The 16,692-nt window shown below is 34.3% G+C and overlaps 4 protein-coding genes across 9 annotated transcripts; all 4 read right to left on the reverse strand.

Annotated features, from left to right (window-relative positions):
- Positions 1-519: 519 nt before the first annotated feature.
- On the reverse strand, positions 520-2,513 carry LOC146939992 (arogenate dehydrogenase 1, chloroplastic-like). The gene is made up of 7 exons (XM_085753573.1): positions 2,242-2,513; positions 1,987-2,155; positions 1,734-1,889; positions 1,217-1,299; positions 1,052-1,121; positions 840-914; positions 520-734 (listed from the first exon to the last, which is right to left on the reverse strand). Exons 1-7 carry the CDS (start codon positions 2,400-2,402, stop codon positions 642-644), a joined length of 807 nt encoding a protein of 268 aa, XP_085609699.1. The 5' UTR covers positions 2,403-2,513; the 3' UTR covers positions 520-641.
- A 1,076-nt stretch (positions 2,514-3,589) lies between these two features.
- On the reverse strand, positions 3,590-7,280 carry LOC146939993 (cation/H(+) antiporter 15-like). 3 transcript variants are annotated; one of them, XM_085753569.1, is made up of 4 exons: positions 7,078-7,280; positions 6,699-6,782; positions 5,444-6,448; positions 3,590-4,877 (listed from the first exon to the last, which is right to left on the reverse strand). In XM_085753569.1, the coding sequence occupies exons 3-4, from the start codon at positions 6,404-6,406 to the stop codon at positions 3,651-3,653; spliced, it is 2,190 nt and encodes a 729-aa protein (XP_085609695.1). In that variant the 5' UTR covers positions 6,407-6,448; positions 6,699-6,782; positions 7,078-7,280; the 3' UTR covers positions 3,590-3,650. The 3 variants fall into 3 exon arrangements, with proteins under 3 accessions (XP_085609695.1, XP_085609694.1, XP_085609693.1); XM_085753568.1 differs by having other exon boundaries at positions 6,699-6,840; XM_085753567.1 differs by lacking the exon at positions 7,078-7,280 and having other exon boundaries at positions 6,699-7,047.
- A 559-nt stretch (positions 7,281-7,839) lies between these two features.
- On the reverse strand, positions 7,840-8,691 carry LOC146939994 (copper transport protein CCH-like). Of its 2 annotated transcripts, XM_085753575.1 has the most exons (4): positions 8,673-8,691; positions 8,417-8,467; positions 8,249-8,324; positions 7,840-8,110 (listed from the first exon to the last, which is right to left on the reverse strand). In XM_085753575.1, exons 2-4 carry the CDS (start codon positions 8,423-8,425, stop codon positions 7,980-7,982), a joined length of 216 nt encoding a protein of 71 aa, XP_085609701.1. In that variant the 5' UTR covers positions 8,426-8,467; positions 8,673-8,691; the 3' UTR covers positions 7,840-7,979. The 2 variants fall into 2 exon arrangements, with proteins under 2 accessions (XP_085609701.1, XP_085609700.1); XM_085753574.1 differs by lacking the exon at positions 8,673-8,691 and having other exon boundaries at positions 8,417-8,561.
- A 1,352-nt stretch (positions 8,692-10,043) lies between these two features.
- Positions 10,044-14,596, reverse strand: LOC146939995 (uncharacterized). 3 transcript variants are annotated; one of them, XM_085753577.1, is made up of 4 exons: positions 13,840-14,596; positions 12,585-12,654; positions 12,431-12,501; positions 10,044-10,314 (listed from the first exon to the last, which is right to left on the reverse strand). In XM_085753577.1, exons 1-3 carry the CDS (start codon positions 14,182-14,184, stop codon positions 12,446-12,448), a joined length of 471 nt encoding a protein of 156 aa, XP_085609703.1. In that variant the 5' UTR covers positions 14,185-14,596; the 3' UTR covers positions 10,044-10,314; positions 12,431-12,445. The 3 variants fall into 3 exon arrangements, with proteins under 3 accessions (XP_085609703.1, XP_085609702.1, XP_085609704.1); XM_085753576.1 differs by having other exon boundaries at positions 10,044-10,430; positions 13,840-14,420; XM_085753578.1 differs by having other exon boundaries at positions 10,044-10,507; positions 13,840-14,420.
- Between the last annotated feature and the right edge of the window lie 2,096 nt (positions 14,597-16,692).

Here is a 16,692-nt window from a genome sequence, read left to right on the forward strand (position 1 = left end):
TGGACCCTTGGTTACAAATGGAAACCAGAATAAGTCAATAATCATTCTCAGTTTAAGGGTTATCTCTTGGGACGCCTTTTTTAAACTGGGATGAAAAAAATTCAGAAGCACTTGTATTGGACTTCCTGATATGGAATTTCTCGTTTGCACATCTTTACATGGGATTATTATGAAAATCTTGATAATGGGAAATGGGTATCTATAATTTCGTATGATCTTGTTGCATTGAATTTTTTTGTTTATTATTCTCTTGGGTCATATCAAAACTAGTGAATATTAATTAGAAAGAGATAGACATAAAGTTTCCACATGACATTATCATGTAAAGTCTGGCATGACAGGATCCATTCTAAGGGTAACACGGGTAGTGTTCTGGTCTATTATTGGTAATGAATGAAGTAGTTGAGATTTGGCTTGAAATCATGAATCCAGTTAAGTGAAACCATTTTGAGTTTAATTGTTTTACTTATAGGCATTTTTTTTTTTTTTTTGCTTTCTGAAATTACTCTGTATATGCAATGAAAGAGAATGTCACATAATCTTTATTGCATGTAATTGAACATATGGCAGGGGTTACAAGAGGAAATTTGAAATAAATAGTTCCTTCATATGTCTTCCACATAAAACGTTGTGTATCACTATCAACTCTCAGTTCTTTCTGGGTTCTGTCCTTCATCCATCCTTTGGACGAGCATCTCTTTGACTTTGTGTAGGGCATGTTCAAGGTTTTCCAGCTGCATAAAAAATTACTTTGTTTAAAGCTTCAAAAAAATTATTTTTGTTTTACTGTAACATATTTCTGGAAATAAGAATTTCACTGGTAGTTCCATAGTCCATACCTCCTGTCTGGCGAATCTGTTGTACACAAATAATCCACTATACAGATCAAAACTACATCCCATGACAGGTTTTTTCTGCAATTAATTTTTTAAATGTTACATGAGTCCATGATAGCATATACTATATCCATTTGAGGTTAAAGAAGAAAAGATAAAGTTTTAGGAGGAATTAGGGAAATGTTTAAAAGAAAGAGATGTTAAAAACTGTGTACCAACTCCACAAGTGTTTGAAAGCCCTTGGTGTCAATAGGAGTGGATTGAATATCCATTTCTGCCAATGTCCTGGTAAAGAAGACACCAAAAGTTACAGTCAGTAACCGTAAATATAGGTGCTTGTCTGTCTCTGGTTGGTGAAAGATAGGTAGGATGCTGCATACCTTCCTATTGTGTGTGTGATAAATTGACTCTTTGCAGCTGCTTTGTCATGCTCCTCACATGACATTTCTACCATCTTGCAACCCTACATAACACAATATTGTGAAATAAATCTAGCTTGGAACTTGTGGTCCTTAGCTCATTTTGTTTTATCATTTCTTGATTTAATAATTCTAAGAACATAACTAATTAAAGTAAGGGTCTTACGAATAAGTGCCCTTGTTAAGAATCTAAAAGTGAAAGTTTTGTATTGAAAATAACATTTTTTTTTAACTTTTAAGTATTGATTACTCAAGTTCAAAGATATAATTAGTATATTTGCTTCCTTAACAAGTACTCTAAGGGCACGTTAACCTTTTCCTTAAAGTGATACTAATATAAATATGCTAACTTAACATCTAAAGTTAATTTCTTATTAGTTGCTGCCCACTTTGTTTCTTTATTCAACAAGATTAGCATAATTAGGTAGTCTAATGTAAAAGCAAAGTTTTTAGTCATTGATGACAGCTATTAACTTACCTCACTTGCAAAAATTTGGAGAAATTTAGAGCATGTAATTTCATCCTTTATTCGAACTTTGTCAAACATGAAAGTCAGATTTTGCCAACCGTTTTTCCCACTTACTGGTCCAAACATTGGGTGCGTGCAGAGTATGTCTGATTCCTCTGGCAGCACCTTAAACAAATAGGAAGCATCAAAACAGAAACTACGTCAATTATCTGAATGAAACAAGTAAACAAAAGTACTACCATCACCCTGATAAACTGCATACTTTTAATAAAAGGTTCTTTGGGTGCTCTTTGACTGAAAGAACATCAACAAAAAGTGTTGGTCGCTTCAGACAAGCGAGTGGCATTGATCCGACAACCTCGGATAGCGATGAAATAGATGTGCATAACAGTATGACATCCATATCAGTATCAAGGAATGCTGTGATATCCCTGCAGAGTTTGACATATGCATGCATAATGAAATCAGTTTCTGTTTTATTTACGTATGCTATTCAAGCTTGGTTTTGAGTTTTTACCTGAAGAAATGAATTCCCATTTGGTCACAAAGTTGAGAGTAATCTGTTCTACTGGTTGCAGTTAGAGTATGGCCTTGTTTAATCATTGTATTTGCCAAAAATTGGCCAAAGGTGCCAAACCCAACTATGCCAATTTTCAGATTTTTGGAAGATGATGACATGGTTGATTGAATTGATAACAAGAATGATGAGAAAATAAGTGCAAAATATGAGAGGAATGGATGTGGCTATAACTATGAGCCTATTATAAGTAAAATAAAGTGGTACCACTCATTTATTAGGGTGATGACAACAAGGCATATATACCCTAGTTTCTAGTTATATGTTAAGAAAGCTGATTGGCACAGATAGCGGCTATTACACGCCTTCACATTCTTACTTTTGCTTCAAGTTTTGATTCTTATAGCTTTTAGCTTATGTTAAGTAAAGTACTCAAACAAGTTACTCGGTCTTTTGAATAAGTTAACAATGGAAATAGTGCTCCGACAAGCTATTCTATCCAGTCCCTTGAATAATCAATTAACAATTGGAAAAAAGTACTCCAACAAGCTACAAAGTCCCTTGAATAATCAATTAGTAATGGAAATGAAGTGCTCAAAAAAGCTACCTAGTCCCTTGAATAATCAATTAACAGTGGAAATCATACTCAATGTGACATTTTTTTGTAGTTATTTTATTCCTTAGTAACATTTTTTTTTAAAATACTTTAATTAATTTATAATTCTTATTCTCATGTAGAAATACTTTTTTTTTAAAAAATTCGTGTAAAAGTAGGGCTTTAAAAAATTAGAAGAATAAAAAAGAGAAAAATACCTTAAATTATCCCTGGTTTTTTATGCTTGAATCAATTTGCTCCTTTGCTCAAGAGAAAATTCAAAATGGTCCCTTAAGTTATTTTCTATTGTATCTTTTTTAAATTGTGTGACTGTACCCAAATGAATTATATTTAGGACTGTGACCACACAAGTGTTCATCTTCAACATCTCGTTTTATGTCTTTCTCTTCCTGTAAATCATATCATCAATCTATCACACCACTCTGTTTTTCTCTCTCAAGGTGTCGATAGGGTGTATGTATGGGTGTGGACAACATTTTCCGGTAGGTAAAACTCTAATAACCTTTTTTCTATATGAAAAAGATTTGAGCTCAATATATTAGTTAATGGTTATAAATGTGAGTTTTAACCTATTTTTCAAATGAAAATCCATATTTTTTTTTGGTGGAAAATTCATATATTTTTGAACCTCGGACCTTGCATATATTATGCACTGTCTTTACCAACTGAGCTAAGCTCAGAGGGACAAATGAAAATCCATATTTTGTATAACTCATATATTGACAATGGAAATTCAATAATAGAGTGAATTAAAAAAGAGCAAAATTTCCACTAATAAAAGAGATCTATCTATCTACACTTTGCCATATTTATCAACTGAAATAGTACAAGAAGCTCTAGGTGGTTCATCCATTGAAACATCATGTACGAGTTGATCCCTTTGATTTGGCAATGTATTAAGATTTTGTTTAGCCATTCTCCCTGCCATTCTTTGTTGTTGCACCACCAACACAGATGCCTTTGTCACAAAATCCGTTGAAGCCAACATATCACCAATCACACCTAACTCAGGACATTCACTCCATTGATCATGTCCATGTAACAAAACAGATTGAGGATGTCCCCTACCAACCATAACTAAATCAAAATAATCTATCATTCTTCTTATACAAGAAGAAAATTCTATTCCATCTTTCACAACTTCTTCAGTTATCTCAAATCTTATATTTCCAGCATTGTAATATCTATATTCATCTACTAGATCACTGTCATGCTTTCTGTCTTTTGAATTTTCTTCTCCGAATGTGAGGAATCTAACCACGGATACATTCACACATTCATGTCTAGCCATTCTGCTTGCATAGGCTAGTGCCTCAGCATCATCTGCACCTCCAATGAAGAGAACTGCAACATAGTATGTTGCCTTGGATATTAAAAGTGATGGAGAACCACTTAAGATGCCTCGGTCGATGAGGATTCCAACCGAACAAGGAGCTCTTTCGAGGACTTTAATGTTTACTCTTTGGATTGCTCTATTGTTTATCTCAACTGTTCCATCTATTTCCCACCTTTTATGAAATGGCATGATCATAATGTTGGCTCTTCTGTCTAGCGATATTCGACAAACATCGTCATTGATTGTGTCAAAGTCAGAGATTGATGTGAATGATTGAGCATATGCACACCCTTCATTGCGCTGTACATATTGCTTCAATGCATTGTCGAGATCAGTTGAACCACATTTGGTTAACCGAAGCGTGTCGTGCTCTTGGTGAGCGACGAGAATAGGCCTTGACCTTCCGAGAAGCTCTACAAGGATAAGTGCTATAACAGAAACATTGCTCTCTTTGCTTGCACATGAAGCTTCTATGATGTTGAGCATTGTTGGGATGTTTTCATCCTTGTAAATGCATACCATGATTCGGAGCTCAGAATCCCGCTTGGTATGTTGTATTGAACATCTTTTTCCTGAATGATATTGGGCTGAAGGATCAAACAAGAGTTTTATCAGTGGTGCTATGATAGCATTTATCACTAGAAGGGACATCACCATCAAAGAGAACTCTTGTTCTGATAGTAGCTGCCATTAAAAAGAGATTTTTATGCATCATGTTAGTCACTCAGTCGATTAATCAATCAAGGGTTACATATGTTTTTCACTTTTTAGTTGAACTTGGATTGTACGCAGACTGAATTTCATGACTGCACACAATTAGCAACATCGGTGGCCGTTTGATCAAGATAAAACAATCCATATTCCAACAAAAAAAAATTGTTTTATTTTAAATCTATACGACTTTAAAAGCTGGATTGTCTTATCTTGATAGAACGGACACCGATGTGGTTGACAGCGTGCTATCATTGTGTTTGCACACAATCCAAATCCTTTTTAGTTCTTTATTTAACAAAAATTGTGTTTTAGTCATTCGTCTTTCTCCTATCAGGACTAAAAGCATACAACTTTCTATTTTTTAAGAACTAAAACCAAACAAAACTTTCGTAGTTTCAAAATCAAATTTTACCAATTTTATAGGATGAAAATTACATTTAATCCATTGGTAGGTAAATATGCCGTTAATGTCTTATATATGATGTTTTGATATATTGGATTGAACTTGAAATTACTAGAATGAAATATCAATTTACCTTGCCTTCTTTCCATATATTGAACATGGTGAGCTCAGCTATACCTCTTCCATTGAGAAGAAGCCCAATCACCAAACAATTTTTCATTGGAACATTGTAAAAATAACCTGGCAACATAACAGCACCAATCTTCACCACTAAACCGACAAGAACTATGACGGTCACAATCCAAGTAGACCGAATGTTGATTTTGAATACATCAGTCTGCAATCCACTGACAGCAAGGTATATTGGATACAGAAAAGCACAAGAAATCGTCTCCATTTTCGATATCAAAGTTGTTCCTAAAGGCGGCCCTTCAGGAACAATGAGGCCTAAAATTATCGGTCCCATTGCAAAATGTTGTCCAATGAATTCGCTAATGAATGCAGTGAACATAACACATAGAAGGATACAAACAACGAAAATTTCATCAATAGGCTTTCCATTTAATCGGCCTATGAACCATAGTATAGCCGGCCTCATTACATATATGATAATAACCAAGAGTGCAACTATCGATAGAATGACCCAAAGTAGTGTCAGCGGACTGCCATTACTACTTTTACCCTGCAATGATGCAAACATAAATACTGTCATGGTGAAGCTAACAACATCAGCAAACAACGCCGATGATAGCGTTAGACGGCCAACATCGGTATTTAGGATTTTAAGCTCTGATAGAAGGACTGATATGCTGATGAAGACGGTCATGCTTTGCGAGATAGCTATCATTGGGAGAGCGTCCGAGAGAGTTTTGTCCATGGAAACATATTTTTTCATTGCAAAGGCTAATCCAAGAGGGATTCCTAATGAAAATGAGAATACAGAAATACCAATTGTGATGGCTTGTTTTTCTGTCTTCAGCACTGTGGCAGTGTCCATCTTTACACAACATATGAAGTAGAAGAAATTGAGGCAGAAAGTTGCCATTGTTTGAAGTATTAGAGCACCTTTCATAGGGAATAAGATATTTGTCAGCATCTGTTCGTGCCCCAAAACTGATGGACCAAATACCACTCCTCCCTGTTACCATAGAACATTATAATAAATAAGGCGTAACATTCTATGTAGCACCGATACTTCACATTGATTGCGTGTCTAGTGTGCGACACCAACACATGTGGCTACATTCAAATACTTCATTTTCTCAAATTATTATCAGTGTTGTGTCCAATGTCCGTATATATGTTAGGGTTTCATAGGTAATAGTTAATATTAAGATGATCATTGAACTTTGTAAAATATGTATAGATAGATAGAGAAAAAAGCTTACAAGAATATGAGATACAAGGGAGGTTTGCCCTAGTGGCCTGAGACAAGCATCCAAGAATTGTGTGACTATAGTAATGACTGAAATCTGCAGAAAGAGAAGAGAAGTGGGGGAAGTAAGTGGGTTGCCTAACTTCCACACACTCCTGTGAGTAATACCATGAGGATTTGAGCATAATACTGTAGCATTTACAATTCCAACTTGCATTTTTTTACTATATGAATATATATATGTGAAGGTTGTAAAAATGAAACTTATTACTTCTCTTTATTGTTCATAGTATTTTTCCCTTAGGAGAAGAGAATGAAGAAAGAGGAAAGAGGAAGAATAACAGTGATCTAAACTAGAACTACAAAACTAGATTAAGGAATAAGAGGCTAACCTTATGTTTTGGATATAATATATTTGATGGTTCACCTTCAAGTAAGGTAGTTGTTAATTGTTGTTATAGAAACCTCTCACTCTCTTCTTGCAAAGTAAGGGAAAGTCTATTTTTGTATAAGTTTGATTTAGAGGATGGAAATAATAGAGACCTTTTAGCAAATCCACTAAATTGTGTAAATTGAATTACTATAGTATTGCCTTGGATCCTTATCATGGTTAATGTTTACTTATATAAAATGAGGTGTAAGTGTAACCTTGTTTGCAGCATGATCAATTGCCTTGGATATTTGTTTGTAAAGTAATATGCATGAATTGAAGTTCGAATCCCAAACTCTTTATTTATTCACTTGAGGGTGAGTTTCTAGTCGTTAGATTATTTAACTAAAAGAATAATATTATAAAATAACATTGTTTATTATTAATAAAAAAAGAAACTTATAGTACTAATTTTTCCCATCTTATAAACAAACAACATTAATAAATTATATAAATTTTAATCGGATGATTATATGTTAATAACTTCAAAAAAATGTATATGACTTCATAAATTACATAATAACAATTGTATTAGCTATTTAAGCTAGAGATTAAATAGATATAATTAGAAACTAACCCAAAAAAAAAACAATATTGGATTTTTTTGACTACATGTGTAAAAATAATTTTATATACAAATTAAATCCTTTAATCTATATATCTATTCATTTATATAAAATTTATATATCTATATGAAATTCAAGAATTACATAACAGAGGTAGATAATCAAATTATTCATAGATTATTATTGAATCTTACCATGAACATATATATTATATAAAGTACAATATGTTTTTGAGAAAATTAAGCAGGAAAATTATATATATTACTAGAGAAGCTAAACTAAAATTTCAATTATGGGTTTAAGCAGCATCTTCAAAGGGAGTTGCATTCTTTCCAATTTTGTGAAGGACTCTAATAACTTGTTCTGTTGTTACGTTACCCGTAACAATAACCTTGTTCAGCTTTGTGTCCACGTTATACGTTTCAATATCTGAAAAAAACTTATATATTATATAAGAACAACTAAGGTAATTAATTATAATTATTGTTACATCTAATATACACATGACTTCATTTTAAAAATAAAGTAGCTATGTTAGATTTTTTGGGAGTATTGAAAATGAAGAACCTTGAATTTTTTTGATGGCCTTGAGGATTTTCTTGATACAATCGTCACAGTGCAAACCGACTTTGACTTCCACCACCTGATGATGACACATAAGAAGAACAAAACATCTCATGTAAGATTATGACATAGCTGAAAACAATAGAAAGATGTTCAATGGTTAGCACTTACATTAGCCATGCTGATTGTAAAATTTCTAATTCTGTATGATGATTTTTAAGCCTTCAACAGAGATGAGAAGAAGAAGAATATGAGAAAGATAAAACTATATATTATATATACATTAATAAAAGACTTCAATGATTTTTGGAACCGCGTTAAATGTAGCAAAAGCTAACAGTAACTTCTATTATATGATATGATATATTACAATATAATATGTCAAATTTATTTGAACTGATAATGTCCATATTGTTAGGTTGTACACCTTCATTTGAATTTGAACACCTTCGTCTGAATTTGAGTTTTGAACTTTATATTTTGCGTAAGTTTCAAATAGTATTTGTCACTTCGACTGCGGACAATAAAAATATATATATAATTCAGTAATGTATTGAACGTTAAAGGATTCCCTGAAAGAAAAAAAAAAAAAAAAAAACATAAAAGGATAAGGTGAAGAAGACAGAAATTGGATTCTTAACGTGATTTGAGGAAGCTTTTACTTTGTAAGGAAGAAAGTTAAAAGGTGTATTGGAAGTTCGGTTAGGCGTGTGTTGTATTTGGTCTCCACTTAAAACTCTGAGGTTCCCTGCACTAAGGTTTTGCCTTTAAATAGGTGTAACTAAGATAATGAAATTTTTAATGATTCACCAAAAAAAAAAAAAAGATAGTAAAACTTTTGATAAAGCAATCCTCATCTGTATACTGCCCTTTCAATCACACTATTCACAAAAACAAGTCTTACATCAACACAACTTCAAATTTAAAATATTTTGGTGCACACACAAAAATAAAATAAAAAATAATTTAATCATATCATTTAATATTTTTGTCTTTTAATTTTTTATTTGTGTGCGATAAAATATTTTTTTATTTGAGGTTACATCAAGTATTTCTCGACATTATATGTTTTCTTATTTTAGGGGTTGTGTTTGTTTATTTATGCATATATTCATTCTTATTTTTACCGTCTATAATTTACACATATTTAAAGAAATATACACAAAAATGAAAAGACAATAATCGACATCAAAACTTTGATATCCAAAAATCAATTTTCATCTACGAATCCGGTGGAAATGTGAATAAAAAAAATGGTACAAGAAAAAACTTTTTTACAACTGTGTGACTTTGGCAAATTTTGTTGTCACATACTTATGAAATTAACTTTGTATTGATGATATAAATTTCATTTTCACATCCAATTTTGTTAAGGGATAAATAGTGTTCTCTACTTCCTCCTTTCAAGACACAAACTCGCGACCTTTTGGATGCAGGTGAAACCTCTTACCAACTAAGTTGTGCAAGGTTGTCTTTTACCCATCCAATCAAATTACACTATAATACCATTTTAGTTTAGTTCATAAAATTTTTAAGTTGAGGCATTTGTAAAATCTATTAATAGAAAATCGCGAGTCTTTCTAGGCCTACTAAGTCCCATTTTTTTTTTAGATTCCGTGTTTTTTACTTCTATGATCCTAGGTCCTTAGAAGGACTGAGCGACCGTGTGTTTGTCCTCCTAAAAGAATCAGGCATCAGAGTGCCAGATATATGTTATTTTGGTGGTAACCCTTTGGTTCTAAGGGGAAAGGAGTTCTGATAATCTGAAGTTCGACCGGAAGATGAGTCTAAAATGCAGTTTGTTGATAAACAAAGTTGATCTAAGCATTTGAAATAATAATTATCCATTGCAACACAGCTACTTACATTTATATAGAATTACAAAAGATAAGTTTATTTTAACAAATTGAAAAAAGACATAGCTGTCTTGTATAAACAAACATACATGCTAATACTTGCAGTACAATGCAGCAAACTCATAGAAGGATTTCAAACACTTCCTCTTCATTAAAGGCAGTGATGTCTAATCAATGCAGTACCGCCCGATGAAGAGAGTTAAGGATACTCTTCTGTAAAAGAAACACGTCAAAGATTACGATCACTTTTGCTGAGAAACGTACATTGATGTACAAATACTTGCAATTTGAAACGAATAAACAGAGAGCAGCAGTGTAAGAGATGTACTCTGCATTATTAGAAATATAAATCAGGCCTCTATATTAAAACCTTAAAGAGTACATGGTTGTTGAGTTCAACAAGTCACTACAAAATAAAGAATCATACGTCAAGCCAAAGGATTTGCTTACAAAGTGACCTGTTTTATGAGAGATAAAAGCAAACATTTAAATTATTTTAAACAAGTGACTCAAACCCAGATCTCCAATCTTCAAAGTAGAGCATTTTGACAATACTTACAACCAATAATATACGTCATTCTTTTTTTATCATTAATGATTGAACTCGGTACCCGAAGTTTACAACACTCACGCATCCTGAGCACCATCCACATTTATATACGCCATTTAGTTATACTAAATGGTTTATTTTTATTCCAGGGCCTAATTCCTTATAGAAAAAATGGTATTTTTAGGCCTGAAAGCGATGATTCTAACCGCCTTATGCTTGGATCAGGCCCTGTTGCCCAAAGCTAAGTAATAGCATGAAAAAAGGCAATAGGAGAATTAAAAGTAAAGCTCATCACAACCTAGACTTCACTAGATTCTTATTAACAGATCCTGATCCCGAGTCTAATAGAAGCAAGCAAGCTTGTTATTTTTGCAACCTAACCTTAAACGTATTTAAGCATTTGTTCTCACAAGCATAGTTAACAGTTCTCTATGGTTTGGCCATGCATGCATGTCATGGCAGGTGACCACTGCCTAATGTATGTAGCGTAGCATTGTTCATATCATGTCTATCATACTGCAATTGGCAGCCAACGGATTTCCAAACATGTATGTTTGAAGCAAGCCTCTGTTCAACTTGTCCACCATCACAGGTATTAACCAATTCATATTTTGATGGTATTTCTGGTCATTCCTTAGCCAGCATTCCCTGTTACATTCTCACCCATGCACCTTCATCCCAGTTTGCTGCTAACTCCCTGTTTGGACACCCTCTCTTTCAGCTTGCTACTAAAGCTACTGCTGTTATGTTTTACCTTAGACAACGACATATTAACAAGGAATATGTCTTCACTCCAACATCATTTTGTTCAATCGAAGCTTCCTCGATCAACATCCTTCACGTCCCATAAGGCAAATACGCTTAAATATCATCTTGTTGGTACTCACAAGTGCAACAATAGTACAGTATGATAAGTCTTATTAAACATTATCAGGGTCACCAAATACACTTTGTGATCGTACTAATTGACCTAGACATAAAACAATCCAAATAAATTCCAACACTCAGTTGCCTGACCTCCCTTAAGGACTTACAATAGTGAGCATGCCGATTAAAGCTTATGATCATACTGAATACATTGAATTATTAATCGTACTCCCAGTTATTATCAGGCAGCATTTCATATTAATTGCAGCAAAAACCAAATACAACCAAAATAGTTGCAGCGCCCAGCTGACTGACACTTGATAGTGATATTACTAACTGTAGCTTATCATCCTAATACTGAATACACCCAGATACCAATCATACTACAGGTTAGTATCAGGCAGCTATTGCAGCTACATCTAAATACACTATAAGCTACTCAGAATCAGTATTGAAATTGCATTTGTTGATATGTTCTTCCAAAGAATTGAGAATTATACTAGATGAAAGCATCGGTACAAGAGTTACTAACATAGTCCTAGATAGAGGGTAACCATTATTTAGAGCATATAATAAAATACATATCAATTTGAAGCTTTAAGAAAAAGGAAACAAAACAACACTCGTCTAGGCATGAGCATAATAAATATACAAGGCATACAGTTGTCGTTTTCGATTATTATACGACAAGGCATATACCTTTGTGGAAATGAACAGCTAAATTTAAAGAATGGACACCAATTAAGTAGAACAATTGCCCGGTCAACAAGATTCAACTATGTTTTCTATGCCGAAGTAAATAAGAACAAGCAATAGTGCAACAAGTTATCATATTCTTTATCATATAGAATTGAAATTCAAGCTCTTAATAATTTAAAAGATAAGAAAGCATTAATTAAGTCTAACCATTACCTTCATACTTACAAACTAAGTAGTAGATTTTTCCTCCATTTCACTTGAATCCGAATCACTTGCTCTATAACCTGTATGTAAACAAAATAAGAAACAATCAGGACAAGCAAAACCAAACTGGCTCAATAACTGCACATAAGACAGAGCAGCTTACCTGGAGGTTTTTCGCTTAGTTGCCAAACTGAATTTCGACTTCTTGATGCTCTACTGATCCATGCATGTCCCTATAAACACAGTTTGTAACACAGTATGGTCAAGATACAAGAACCAATAAGTTTATGAGCAGGGAATAGCATATAAATTATACAAATTCATATAATAGCTGCAGCCTGCAAGTGCAGCTGTGGGTCTTGATTGCCAACTGAACGAGATTCAGAACCCAAAATGCAATTGACGGTAAAATATTATACGGACCAGAATTTGAATTACAACAAAAAACTATAAGAAGCAGTAGTATTCATTCACAGACCATATTTGAAAGTAGATAACAACAATCTGATAAACAAATTTGTTAGAACAACAACTAGTAACAAAAGATTAAAGATAACACAAATCGCAAACAATGGAACATGATCCCTTGTTTAAGCAGATCGGACAATTGTGTCTATCTTATCTTTGTGACTATAGAGCAGCCATAGTTCCATATATTAGTACTTGAGTGAATTAGGGTTTACAGTACTACAAGGCATATATAATACTACGGTCCAGATTACAACAATGCCCCTGACCCGTACCGTGGGGGCTATCGCCCCCGCACCCCCAAATGCAAGGGCAGAGGGAGCTTTCGAATGCTGCACTAACTCAGCTCCCCTGCCCCTTGCCCTTCTTTTGTGTCTGTGTATGAATCACACTCAACAATTATAACAAAAAGGGTTATAAGTGAAAGATGCAGAAGAAAATTTTCCAACCTCCCGGCACTGTATCTAACCTCAGCTTCATTTCCAAAGCAGTGAAGAATAACACAATATTGGAATCAAATTGTCGGTAATAGAAGTACTTTTGTTATGTCATGTTTGGATTAACAACTTAATTAAGGCTTAAAGCAGAAATGTTTATCATAAAAGTGCTTATGTACAAGCTATTTCTGTGTACAACAACAAGCAAGTCTTATCTCACTAAGTTGGGTCGGCTACATAGATCAAACAACGCCATAAAATCAAATTGTTGCTAAATGCTATTTCCATTAGCTATCTTAGTGAGCCTACTGAAATAAGCTGAAAACGTCTTGTAGACATGTCATAAGCAATTGTTTTCCTAAGTTCTCCCAAACAATCCCAAATGTCTTATGAATTATGACCGTAGATAAGCTTAAATAAGTCAAGTAATAAACCCTATATCATTTCACATTAGTGTGTGTAAGTGTAATGGAAAATATCATTGAATTCAACATAAACAAAGAAAAAAAAGACCTTTTGAGGATTTCTAGAAACACCATATCCAGAGCAATACATTTGACCAACAAGAACTTGACTTGAAAGATCCCCACGTTTGGCCTCCTTAAGCGTATCGTGAAACCACCGATGAGTGCAATCGGCAACCACCCTGGAAAGAGCTATTCGAGTTTCCACAGGCTCCACCTTCTTCGGCGGCGATTCCACCTTAACAACAGTGCGGTCTTGTTGTTTCTTGGTGGTTCGTGCAGCGATGAACTGGTTCAATGATACGGGTTGGGTTTGTTTTGGTCTATGGATTTTTGTTGCAGATTTTGCAATTCGTGATAATTCTTGTCGCACAGAGTCAAAGGATTTTGCCATGAAAATAAACAAGACAAGATGAAATGAAATGAAATGAGAAGATGAAGCTGGTTTGTTGTTATCTAAGACAGATATTATCAAACATGTAGGATGCAACTAGAAATTGTTACAATTTGAGGTGTATTTCGCAAATCAAAAAAACAGAACGCAACGAAAAACACAAAATCTCGACTGTGTGTAACTACTGTGTCTGTAACTTCGTGTTGGAAATGGTTTTTTGTTTGACAGGGTAAGATAAACATATTGGGCTCGGACAACTTGAAAATAACAGCATATGTTTGGGTAACGAAAAAATTACGAGAATTTCTTATCGCCCCTCCGATGTTTCTAGCGTGCACACCAAATTAGAGCCGATGAACGGGAGGACCTTGCTAGGGGTGGACATGGTTTGGTTTAGGATGAAAACCGAATCAAATTGAAACGGATTGTTTATAAAACTCATAATAATTGAACTAAACTGTTTGAATTCTAAGTCGGACCAAATTGTTATAATGGTTCGGATATATGGTTCCGAATCAAACCATAATTAGTTTTTAAATAATCAAAATTAATATTTTTAACTGGATTAATTTTTTTTTGGGATTGTTACTATTAGTATTGTTGAAAAAAATATATAAAAAAATTGAATCAAATGAAATATTATAACTTTTAAAAATCAGAACACATTTGAACCGGGGAGTGGTTATGGTGCATAAGGAAATCCTTATGCACCGTGCATAAATCCCAACATAATTGCTTCCTACACCCCCAAACGCGAAAACAAACTGAATCATCACCTCCATTCATCATCATCACCACTGGAATCTTTAATCTCATCATCAACACCGTCGTTCATCATCATCACCGTCATCATCACCGTACCGGAATGCCAAAACCATTTTGCTGCGGAAATGGTTTCTGTGAGTTGTACTCCAAAACCATTAGATTTACTTAATAGTTTCCAGCAGGTGAAAAAAAATAAGGACCTAGAGCCATTGCCATCATTCAGTTTTGGACTGACACAATTAGAGGAGGAGGAGGAGGAGGAGGAGGAGGAGGAGGAAAGAAATGGTTTCTGTGAGTTGTACTCCAAACCCATTTTGTTGTGGAAATGGTTTCCAGAATCTTCAATCTCATCATCAACATCGTCGTTCATCATCATCACCGTACCGGAATGCCAAAACCATTTTGTTGTGGAAAACCATTAGATGTACTTAATGGTTTCCAGCAGTTTCCCAGCCATAAATCCCAGCCCATGGGTGCGGAAATTCGTGCAGTTATGGTGAAAATCACGAACCCGAATCCACAGTTCCACCTCCAAACCCAGAACCATCACAACCCACTTCAGAACTCCCCAAGAACAAGAAGAAGAAGAAGCTTGCGAGACAACAGAGATGGGAAGCAAAGAAAGCAGAGAAGAAAGCGGCGGTGAAGGAGCAGAAGAAGAAGGAAGTCGAACGGAAATGAAAGGAATGTGAACAAAGTTAAAACCTAGATCTACACTGTTTGGTTGTTTATCTCTGAAAATCGAGTCCGGATTTAGATTATAGAAGGAAAAGGATTTTTAAAAGTGAAAAAAATTGAAATCGGAGCCATTTCCTACTAATCCGGCGGCGGCGCCGCTGCCCTAGGGCGGCTGGCCACCGCGCCGGAGGTGTGTAGAAGATGAAGCTTCATCCCAGATCGGTTTCTTAGAGAGAAAGTGAGAGAAAATCTGTTTTTCAAAAGAGTAGAGAGAGAAAGGACAAACACAAAATGAAAGAAATATGATGGTTGTGAAGTGTTTATGCACGATGCATAAGAAAATGACTTATGCACCATAACTTTTGCCATTTGAACCGAACCACGCCAATAAATCATGAACCAAACTTAAACGAACAAATATGTTTTAGTTATGTTCCATAATTGTTAGACACAATTCAGTTTTTTTTGTTCATCGATTAAGTTTTTTAGTTTTTTTTACCAAAATTATGTGTTTTTGCATAAACACTAGATGATAACATGTGAAATACACCATTTGAATAGCTTGATTTGCACTTGTTTTAGAGTAGTTTTTTGCTTTATGCATGATTGTTGGTTGGTACTTTGTTTGTATTTCAGGAACTTGGGTATTAGAGGGAAGAACCGAAGAAAAAAGCCGAAATTCTGCTTATGACGGGTCAGGCACAAAAGTGACAACTGTTAGCAAGATAAAGGAACGAGTGGACCAGCTCCATGACGGGCAGGTCGTCAGCCTCCACGACCTCCATCATGAAACCCATATGCGTTTTCCAGAATTCTCTCAACAAATTGATGCACGATCCAACAACTTTCCATACAATTTATGCACAATTTTGGGCGTTTTCTGAGCATGGTTTTGGCTATAAATAACAAGCAATAGGTTAGAAAAATCATTTTTTTTTAAATGAGTAATTAATAATGATAGTTTTTTTTTTGGTGAACTAATAATGATAGTTTATGTTGAAGGAAGTGGTGCATTAATTACACCTTAACATATGCAACATTACATAGGTTAGAAAAACCTTCTTT

This window comes from Medicago sativa, chromosome 3, assembly GCF_051527215.1.
Source record: "Medicago sativa cultivar Bolivia chromosome 3, Bolivia_mono, whole genome shotgun sequence".
In the NCBI taxonomy this organism is placed as follows: Eukaryota; Viridiplantae; Streptophyta; class Magnoliopsida; order Fabales; family Fabaceae; genus Medicago; species Medicago sativa.

Coding starts and splice junctions, on each gene's coding strand:
- LOC146939992 (XM_085753573.1), bottom strand. CDS start 2,402: ATGTCATCATCTTCCAAAAATCTGAAAATTGGCATAGTTGGGTTTGGC. Junction 1,300..1,733: donor TCCAAATTTTTGCAAGTGAG/GTAAGTTAATAG, acceptor TGTGTTATGTAG/GGTTGCAAGATGGTAGAAAT. Junction 735..839: donor ACAGATTCGCCAGACAGGAG/GTATGGACTATG, acceptor TTTTTTATGCAG/CTGGAAAACCTTGAACATGC.
- LOC146939993 (XM_085753567.1), bottom strand. CDS start 6,902: ATGCAAGTTGGAATTGTAAATGCTACAGTATTATGCTCAAATCCTCAT. Junction 6,449..6,698: donor CCCTTGTATCTCATATTCTT/GTAAGCTTTTTT, acceptor CTATGGTAACAG/GGAGGAGTGGTATTTGGTCC. Junction 4,878..5,443: donor ATATATGGAAAGAAGGCAAG/GTAAATTGATAT, acceptor TTTTAATGGCAG/CTACTATCAGAACAAGAGTT.
- LOC146939994 (XM_085753575.1), bottom strand. Junction 8,111..8,248: donor GGCCATCAAAAAAATTCAAG/GTTCTTCATTTT, acceptor AGTTTTTTTCAG/ATATTGAAACGTATAACGTG.
- LOC146939995 (XM_085753577.1), bottom strand. CDS start 14,184: ATGGCAAAATCCTTTGACTCTGTGCGACAAGAATTATCACGAATTGCA. Junction 12,655..13,839: donor TTTCTAGAAATCCTCAAAAG/GTCTTTTTTTTC, acceptor CTGTGTTTATAG/GGACATGCATGGATCAGTAG. Junction 12,502..12,584: donor ACTAAGCGAAAAACCTCCAG/GTAAGCTGCTCT, acceptor GTTTACATACAG/GTTATAGAGCAAGTGATTCG.